We start from the raw sequence: 10,297 nt of genomic DNA on the forward strand, positions 1-10,297 counted from the left end.
ATCTACTGAGATCCTGAGCTCAATGGAGGCGTGCTGCGAAGGCCGGCCCCAGGTGAGCTACTGAGCTCCGTAGCTCACTGCAGGCGCGCTGAGGACGGCCCTAGGTGAGCTACCGAGCTCCTGAGCTCACTGTAGGGTCGTTGAGACGGGCCCCAGGTGAGCTACTGAGATCCTGAGCTCAAAGGAGGCGCGCCTAGGCGTACCCAGAAAAGTTACTGAGCTCCTGAGCTCACTGGACCACGCATGAGCCGTCGCCAGATGAGCTACTCAGCTCTTGAGCTAACTGCAACTGCGTTAATGCTGGTCAAAGGTGAGCTACTGAGATTCTGAGCTTATTGGAGGAAGCGTGCTGAGGCCGGCCCCAGGTGAGCTTCTGAGCTCTTGAGGTCAATGGAAGCGCGCTGAGGCTGGCCCCAGATGAGCTACTGAGCTCCTTAGCTCACTGCAGGCGCGCCAAAGCCGGTCTCAAGTAAACTACTGAGCTCTTGAGCTCTTGAGCACACTGGAGGCATGTTGAGGCCGGCCCCAGGTGAGCTATTGAGCTACTGAGCTCACTGAATTCCCCGCGAGCAGCCGCCGCCTCTGAGAGCCCTGAATGACTCCCCGGAGTCCGAGTACGAGGAAGCAGCCGATCTCTCCACCAGCATCGCCAAGCTGCGCTGTCTGCTGCAGCAGTGCGCCGAGGCCGGGCCCAGGTGAGCTACTGAGCTCCTGAGCTCACTGGAGGCATGCCGAGGCTGGTCCCAGGTGAGCTACTGAGCTCGTGAGCTCATTGCAGGCGCGCCGAGCCTGGCTCAGAAAAGTTACTGAGTCCTTGAGCTCACTGGAGGCATGATGAAGCCGGCCCCAGATGAGCTACTGAGCTCTTGAGCTCACTGCTGTAGACGCATAGAGCCCGGCCCAGGTGAGCTAGTGAGCTAATGAGCTCACTGGATCACACGCGAGCCGTTGCCAGATGAGCTACTGAGCTCTTAAGCTCACTGGAGGCAGGCTGAGGCTGGCTCCAGGTGAGCTACTGAGTTCCTGACCTCACTGCAGCGCGCTGAGGACGGTCCTAGGTGAGCTACCTACCGAGCTCACTGTAGGATCGTTGAGACAGGCCCCAGGTGAGGTACAGAGCTCTTGAGATCAATGTTAAAACCTAAATTTACAGGTAAGACTAGGCGCAGACCATCGATTTTTAGTTGGCCGATAGTTGTGCCCAATTTTAAATTGTATGAAGTATCGGCGAAATTGAATCGGCGTAATGTGCGCACTTCCATACATGCCCTTACTAATCAACTGCTCGACTAAACTATCCGCCGACGAAAAATCGATGGTCTGCGCCTAGGCTAAATCGAACAAACCCAAGTTTGGGACTAGCGCTGTAAAATGTCTAAGGGTATTATCACAGAATAATAATAAGTACTACGTACAGAAGTTTTACTTCGCGAAGGTATAAAAAAATTTATGCTCAATGTCTTTAACAATATGGTGTAATTTAGCCTGTCTCAAGAGTCAAGCACAATTTTGTTGACAAACGTCAGTGATCGGCACTGCGCCGAAGCTATAGGGCTGACTTCGGTAAAATGATGTGACGTGAGGTGCCAAACTGCGGAAAATGGCGGAGGAAATACATGATTTAGCATGAATTATCATGAATAATAATTAACTACTTATTTTCCTCTCAGCCTCAAGAGGCAACTTAAAAAAGTACATTCTGTGTTTTTATTATTATTCAGAAAGTAAATACTGCACAGTATTTAGTACACCATTTTCTTTATTTTCTTCCATCATACACAAGAATACGCGTGCGTGAGTCAATGTTCGCTCGTATGTGAGGCCTTGTCGAATAGTATCCTGTAGGTGGGCCATCGTGCGTGTTTTGTTTTCGATGTAAACTCGCGGAGATGAACATGCCTGGTATTATTAACTGTGATATTATGTGCTTTGACACCACTGTGCGTCCGTGGTTCGCAGAGCGGAGGACATCTGGTGGGAGGGCGCGGAGGAGCAGCGCGGGCGCGCCTCGCAGCACGCCTCCTCGCGGCCCGTCGACGCCGCCGCGCTCGCCGGTACGCTCACTAAATTCAAATTCAAATTATTTATTTGCAATAAATAGGGTTTACAAAAAGGTGTTTCAAAGAGATAAATGTTGCTTTCACCTATTTAACTATGATGACACAGCATGCAAATTTTCGTCTTAAAACGACTTTTTATAAATTACAATAAGTTTTCAATTAGATAGTACAATATTATTAATTTAACGATTACCACTCATATATAATTGTATTCCGTATTAGGTAATTATTTATCATGTCAATTTAAAATTTATTATCCTTAACAGTATTTTCATAGAACAAATAATATAATGTCAAATTATGAAATAGTCAAATCACAAAAAGTCAACATACATTATCATTTTGGAATTCCGTAATACTATAATAGCATTTTTTTATCAGCCAATCTCGTAGATTCTTGGTCATCAGNTAATACTACTGATCGTTTCATCAACGAAGACGCGCCCCACCATTCTTCCGCTAACGTTTGAGTCAGTAGCGGCGTAAGGGGGGGCGGTGGGGGCGGTCCGCCCCGGGTGCCAAGCATCAGGGGGTGACACAAGTCGCGCAGATTAGTACTGTGTAAAAGCGCTTTTTTAAAGCCTATTTGCAAAAATAAATGAATTTTATGAATTTTATTTTACTCACTGGCGCATCTTCATGGCAAGGACGGTCGTGATGCCATTCTGGGGTGCCTTGGGCTATAATTTATATTATGACGAGGGGGGGGGGGGGGGGGGTGCGTGCCAACCTATGCTACACCGACACTGGTTTAAGTGTTACACAGTGGCGGCATAACATAGGTTGGCATCCGGGGCGATCCCCCCCCCTCTAAGGCACCTCAGAATGATCTGGTGCCCCCCACAATTTTTGGTACCGATTCGAAGATGAAAGATGTTACTACGAGACCAGCTATAAAATCACCCCCCTTCCCCCGTATCATGACATATCATCATGACCTTCCTTGTCATGCAGATGCGCCAGTGAATACTACCAGAGTAAATACAAATGAGGAAAAATTCGGGGCAACTTACCGCTAATCAACGCTAAATTTTGTTAGTATGTGCGTGCGCGCCGCATACGTATTGGCGCGCTCACATACAAACCGCGCTCGGGCGTTTCTATGAAGATGACCTACTCATTTGTATATACTCTGATACTATTTTGCGCGACTATTGTCACCCCCTGATGCTTGGCACCCAGGGCGGACCGCCCCCACCGCCCCCTCCTTACGCCGCTACTGGTGTAACACGCTAATTATCCACATATCGTTCGTTCGTTCGTTCGTTTCAGCCGAAAGACGTCCACTGCTGGACAAAGGCCTCCCCCAAGGATTTCCACAAAGACCGGTCCTGCGCCGCTTGCATCCAGGTACTTCCCGCGACCTTCACCAGATCGTCGGTCCACCTAGTGGGAGGCCTGCCCACGCTACGTCTTCCAGCTCGTGGTCGCCACTCAAGAACTTTCCTGCCCCAGCGGCCATCAGCTCTTCGAGCTATGTGCCCCGCCCACTGCCACTTGATTTTAGCGATTCTGCGGGCTATGTCAGTCACACTAGTCAATATCCACATATACGCTACAATAATGACGCTAGAATTGCTCGGATCAAACTCCCCGCACCCCGCGCGACTGAGACCAAAAATTTGTGGGGCGCGTCTTCGTGGATGAAACGAACTATACGTGTATTCACACTGTAGATGAACTACATTGAACTGTCCCACCCGTGATATTGACATGGGGGCGCTGGGTCCGATTTTTGACACGTTGGAAACTATACAGGGTGCAATTTTGTAATGCCACCTGAAGGGAAGAGAAAATACTGTAAATTGAAAATTTTACTCAAAGGAAACATTCCTTTTTTAGTTACTTAAAAAAAATACATGCCCTATCGTGCCCTATGATGGGTAAAACGCAAGGTAAAAATTTTTTTAGTGCCGTTTATTTATATTTTTGTCGGAGGATTAACTAAAATTGTTGACCAGCTATCGTCCGTATTTTTATAATTATAGCATGTTATCTTTATTAAAAAATAGGAAAGTATGATTTTTCCGGTACTTTTCTATCAATCCGTTTCCCGACATTTTTCGGTGTCGTGGCAAATGCACAGGCAAAAAAAAGTACGCTGAATGAATAAAATGAACTACGCTGAAATGTGTACCCACCCGTGACATTGATAGGAGGGCGCCACCGTCAATAACGGATCGCTGGTTCCGATTTTTGCCACGTTGGAAAACACTGAAATGTCATTTGCAGGAGGGCGCTGCCATCAATCAACATTTCCGATCTTTACCATTTGGGGTTTCAAAATCGTTAAAGTATAAAATTAATTCTTTAATTTTAATGCAACACGTCATAAAATAAAATAAAAATTTGGTGAAATATTTTGCTTGCTCAAATGAGATAATTCCAAAGCCGCGAAACAAAATTAAAAAAAGAGTGAACGAATGAGTGAGTCAAGAATGAACGACCCGTTTAATGGCGGCAACTCGGTAAAGTAGGCCACCCTGTTCTACCCTCTTCTCTTTGAATATTCGTAACGGAAAGATCTCGAGCAATCTATTGAAGTTGAATCTTGAATAATTTCTTTGTAGACGAATACGATATGAGCATCGAGAGGAACGTGTCTCCCGGTCAGACGTCGAACAACATGCAACGGTTGGACAAGTGAGTTGATTTTAAATATATTTTTATGTCGATGTCGCAGGCAAATTGTATGATTCCGCATTTTACAAACGGCGTCGTCAGTTCACAAACGCTCGCTGCTCTATGAAATGCCGAAGGCAAAATGTAAATTGCCTGGGCACTTTATAATATGCCTAAACATTTGATAGCCAATTCAATTGCTGTTTACAAAATGCCGCGGCAAATTGAAGTATTTAGTTCAATTTCTTACCACGCGAGGCGCTGCTAATCAAAACAAGAAAAATGGCGTCGAGTCGTGGTGTTGTGATACAGAAAACAGTGCAAATTCTACGTATTCAAAGGACTTTTCACAAAAAAAGACATTTATTATACTTAGTGAATTAAAAATATTTTACGATTCACAAATAGGAGCAGTGAAAAAGCTATGGAAAAATGAAATAGTTTTTGAGGTTATCCGGCACGTAAAAAACGCTAAGGTGACAATGGAATCTGGTGCTCGGACTGGTGGAGGACTGCTGCAGAATATTATTGGTTTAAAAAAATATTGTGTTGTCTTCTAAACTTCTTCTAGGTCTAATTAAAATGTAAGACTTAATTAAAGGACTGACTATCGAAACTTATTTTATGTCATAGTTTTATGTACCTACCTATAGGTACGTCAATAGTTTAAATTAGTTTAATGTTGTTTTTATTACGAAAATATTTTAATTACTTTAGGAGTAGCTAGTATTTTAGGTTTGTCTTACCTGAATAGATACCTACCTGATTTCTGAAATTAAGTCTGATTTGTCCAACATGTGTTTTATGATGGTCACCCTATTGCAACAATCATAGTCGAAATTTTATCAATTGAACGAGTCGCCAATTTGCCTTCGGCATTTCATAGAACAGCGAGCGTTTGTAAACTGACGACGCCGTTTGTAAAATGCGGAATCATACAATTTGCCTGCGACATCGATATTGTATTTTGCGTGTTCGTTTTTTCATTTTTTGTATGGAGTCAGTGTGCCAAAATTCCGAAAGTTTTTCTAATTTTTAATCTAAAAAGTTTCGTACGCAAATGATTGACGATACAAGTTAATTATTTTAATTTTTATTTCATTAATTGGTGCGTTCGTTTTTACATATTTCATGTAGATTGGATAGTCAGTGGTCAAATTTCGTAAGATTTCCCGAAAATAGAATAATATTTTTAAGGAAATAATTGACGATGCAACTTTATAATGATGAATCGCAAGTAATGGTAGGGTTTATTCCATGTTTTGTAGATTAGTACAGCCATTTTTTTTATTTGCAATAAGATGTAGGTAGGTTTTTCATTGTAATAAACGGGGCTTAGCCCTACCGCGATATTAGTATTTTCTCTTATGCAACGACGCCATTTTTAGGGAGTAGGCTCAGGTAGGTAGATGTAGTCAGAAAACTGTTGCATATCGGTAAATATAACGCGGCATTTTGCGATTTGCACACGATTGCGCCAGTTACCTGCAATAGTCATTTTATTTGGTTACATCGGAGGTAGTTTTTTTTTGCGATACTACCCGTTCGCGCTAAGTTTGCCTGTCCGTGGAATGCGCGTCCTCTCCAACCGCGATTAAACGCAATTAGTTAGTGCTTAAACCCAATTAAAGTGTCTTATTTTACGCAAATACACAATTTTATCAATAATAATAATTAAAAAATATTTTAAATATAGTTTGTTATAGTTATAGACGCTTTTCTTCGAGTGACGTCATATCTCATCGGCAAACTTAGCGCGAACGGGTAGTATAGTGAGCTTCACGGCACGTAAGTATTTTCGCAAATGAGCGGGCGAGGTTTGACCGTAACTTTGAGCATTTTCTTTGTGTTTCTCATAGCCTGCATAGTCTCAGTAATGCATAGTCGATAGCATATCAGACTGCAATTTTTTAACAGTCGTACCTATCAACTACCTACATAAAAAGCGACAATAGTTGAAAGTGCCCGACCGCCACTTGCTGGACTATTGTGGCAAATCCACTCGTAACACGAAGCGTATTTAAGCTTAGCACTAGGGTTTAACTAGAGGGGGATGTGTAATTTGGGTACTAATTCTATTTAAAAAAAACCCAGTTGTTCTATTTAGTTCAGATTAACCCAGTAAAAGGTATTTTTGTCAGGTTGTTCCAACGCACGGTGACGGGCGTGTTCAACTCGATCAAGACTGCAGTCGGTGCCGAGGGTGCGGAAGGAGCGGAGGGCGCGCGCCACGACTGGGCTTACGTCACCACCTCCATCGAGCTCAGTGTGAGTACTACACGCGTAATATAGCAAGTGACCTTCACTTTTGGTGACCTTGACCTTTGGTTACTTTGACCTTTGGTGACTGACCTTCAATGTTCTTGGCCTTTGGTGACTTTGACCTTGAATGACCTTGACCTTTGGAGATTGACATTGTTCTTTTGTTACTTTGCCCTTCAGTGACCTTGACCTTTGGTGACTGACATTGTGCTTTGGTTACATTGACCTTGATCTTTGGTGACTGACTTTTAGCGACCTTGATCTTTGGTTACTTTGACCTTGATTTTTGGTCACTGACATTTGGTGACCCCGGTTGTACCTCTGAATTGTGACCCCACTCCAACCCTGCCATAAAAAGGGAAATAGACCAAGTCCTTGATGTGCATGATTAAAATCAGGTAGTTTTATGACGACCGACCTTTAAAAACTTTGAGGTTTCTACTACATGTCGTGATTATATCGAAGCAGAGAACAGAAGTAGATCAACATTTTTGACCTTTCAAACTTACGTTTTTGCTTTTTTGTTTTCGAAAGGGAAAATTTTAACGCAAATTAGTGATCTTGAGTCTCGACAAAAACGTCTACGCGTGTCTGTGACCGAAATGAAAAGCATTTATTGAAAGCTTTATTTAATTTTCGACTAGCTGACCCGGCGAACTCTGTTCCGCCTTAAAGGCAATAAATTAGCAAATCTTTCCTTATTTGCTCACCGTTTAGACCTACCCTGGAGTACGACAAACATTTTAACACCAAAATCAGCTCAATCGGCCCAGCCGTTCTCGAGTTTTAATGAGACTAACGAACATCAATTCATTTTTATTTATATAGATTTATTTTGCAATAAGGTGGGCGGCGCGGTTGCACGGCTGGTGGGGTCGCGGCGCGCCTTCACGCACGTGGACGCGGCACTGGACTCGCTGCACCACCTGGCGCCGCCTCCCAAGCAGGCGGAGCTCGTGCCCGAGGACTTCGGTGAGTGCTTACTTGAATGCTACGATCACACATTTGCGAGTGTTTATAGTGGGAACTGCTTGGTCGTAGGGCTCTTTTAAGGACTTTCTCTGGGGTCTAGGAGATCGTGCTTCTTTTTCTATTACTACATGCCTTGCCTACACAGATCATCATATAAAATTACATAAAATTAGTATGGCGCGCTACACTTCGTTAGTAGAAATGACTCAACTTTTCTGAATTGAGCGACTAGAATTGATCTAACATTTTTTGATTGATTGATGTACCAACATGATGCAATAAACATTTACGACTATGACTATACTATAATATGTGGAAAGGGCAAACATGTAATGGATATATCTTATTATTGGTGAAAATACGATACTGTGAGTGCCGCACGCTCCATTTATTTAGTTTCCGATCACTGGCGGATCTCAGAGATGAAAAACAAACTATTCTATTCTATTCTAAACATATCCAATGAGTGTATACATAATGTCGTAAATATACAATACAGGTTAATTTTGTTATCAGTTTACAAGTTAACAATTTAACAATACAACTTTATCTAATTTTTTCCAAATCGCAGTACTTTACGCGAAAAAAAATTTTTGAAAATCTCATTCGCGGATGTCCATATTCTAATTTTTAAAGGTTAAGGAAGGCTTATTTTCGCATACCATTATGTCTATTAGGCTTTGTAGTTAACTGTGTGTTCGTATTTTTCTATGAACGAAGCAAATTGTCTACGTGAGCCAATTTTGAAATCGCGCGCAGCGGATAAAAATAATTAAATATGAAAAAAAAAATCTTTACGTAAATCGATAAGGTTATTGATTCTTGAGTCGCTCGTAAAAATTTGGATATGATAACAAAATCACCCTTTATATTGTTTCGCAGAGGAGTGGTGCGCGCAGCTGGGCCGCGGCTGGGCGGGCGCGAGCGAGCTGGCGGCGGCGGCCGGGCTGCTTCGGGCGCACGTCGCGCACCGCCTCGCCGCGCTCCTGCTGGCTGGTGAGACGAATGTCTTATGTCTTTGGCCAAATAGATCCTCCGTCTATTTAGAATGTTATATCAGCGTCAAATTGTTTAATTGGAATTCGTTGCCTGCTGCTGTCTTTCCCAAAAACTACACTCGACATCAAATAAATCGCACCTCCCGCGACCAGTACTTTCAAACGTATGCATCCCCACTTCCCATCAATATTGGCACCATTTAAAAACCTAGTTCTAATCTTCATTTCATTAAAGGAAAGGTTTTTACCCCAAAAATGTGTCTTTAGAAGGATCCAGATTGGGCTTTCAAATAACACCAATATTGTTGGGGCACCATGATTGTGTCAGAAGAAAATCTTTAAAGTTCGCGTCGCGAAAGGTGCGGTTTATTTGATGTTGAGTGTATAATCCGGGCCTTTTCAAGGCGAGAGTGAATAAGCACTTACAGGGCAGAAATGTACCTAATCTACCTGTAATCCTAGACTGCATCCCACTTAAAATCAGGTGCGATTGTGGTCAAACACCTGGCTTGTTTTGAATTTAAAAAAAAAGTTCGCCACCTTATTCCTATTGAATAGACGTATGCGAACTTTTTGGCTACTTTTGAATATCACAAACAAAGACGTGTTATGAACTTTTTGGCTACTTGGATACACCACTGTACTGCTCGCTGGAAAGGCTTATATCTTTTGGCTGAGAAAGTAGACAGTTCACAACCTTTTAAAGGCAAATACTTTTACAGATGAAAGCACATCAGATTATATTTTTTTATTGATACATAAGATGTACTCACCTCACAGTGTTCAACTTGGCGTGCTGTTATCTGTATATAATTTTAATATTCAATGCTAAATCGTACTTATTATAACTACATAAGGTGCTAATACTGCTAATGTTTGTACGGAGCTTACTACTAGACAAGCTGTGTTCAATTAAAATATTTATTCAGATTAATCACCAAGTTATTGTCACAAAAACAACGAATTTATAAACAATTTCCATTTCAGACATAGCCGAGACCCTCATCGACTCGTGGCTAGACGAGCTGTCCAGCTGGCTGCGGCAGCAAGTCTTCGCAACCTTCGCTCAGATGTCGGAAGACGCCGAAGTTAGCCTCGGCAAGAAGCACGCACTGCGTCCGCTTGACGTCGACCACACGTGCGCGGTGGTGTTGAACCACTTGTCTAAATGTGAGTAAATTCATTCATTCTCAGTAGTAGACTTTTGTAGAGAATAATGTCTGTGAAAGCACTTCCAGTTGCAACATAGCCAATCAGTTTCAGTCTACTGTTGGACATAGGTCCCTCCCCCAATGCACGCTACTAAGGCCCGTATTACGGACACTCGAAACTCCAAACTCTTGCATTGATTCCAGACTAATAACAGATTAGAGTTCAGTTCTT

At 42.8% G+C, this 10,297-nt stretch overlaps 1 protein-coding gene across 1 annotated transcript in view; it reads left to right on the forward strand.

Annotated features, from left to right (window-relative positions):
• Positions 1 to 10,297, forward strand: part of LOC114352990 (uncharacterized) — a 33,544-nt gene that overhangs the window by 21,229 nt on the left and 2,018 nt on the right. The window contains exons 10-15 of the mRNA XM_028304769.1: positions 1,960 to 2,054; positions 4,631 to 4,703; positions 6,824 to 6,950; positions 7,790 to 7,916; positions 8,799 to 8,912; positions 9,902 to 10,084. Coding sequence (XP_028160570.1) covers positions 1,960 to 2,054; positions 4,631 to 4,703; positions 6,824 to 6,950; positions 7,790 to 7,916; positions 8,799 to 8,912; positions 9,902 to 10,084 — 719 coding nt within the window. The remainder of the gene's footprint in view (positions 1 to 1,959; positions 2,055 to 4,630; positions 4,704 to 6,823; positions 6,951 to 7,789; positions 7,917 to 8,798; positions 8,913 to 9,901; positions 10,085 to 10,297) is intronic.

The sequence above is a fragment of the Ostrinia furnacalis genome, unplaced genomic scaffold (assembly GCF_004193835.3).
Source record: "Ostrinia furnacalis isolate ACB-3 unplaced genomic scaffold, ASM419383v2 OfSCF1533, whole genome shotgun sequence".
Lineage (NCBI taxonomy): Eukaryota > Metazoa > Arthropoda > Insecta > Lepidoptera > Crambidae > Ostrinia > Ostrinia furnacalis.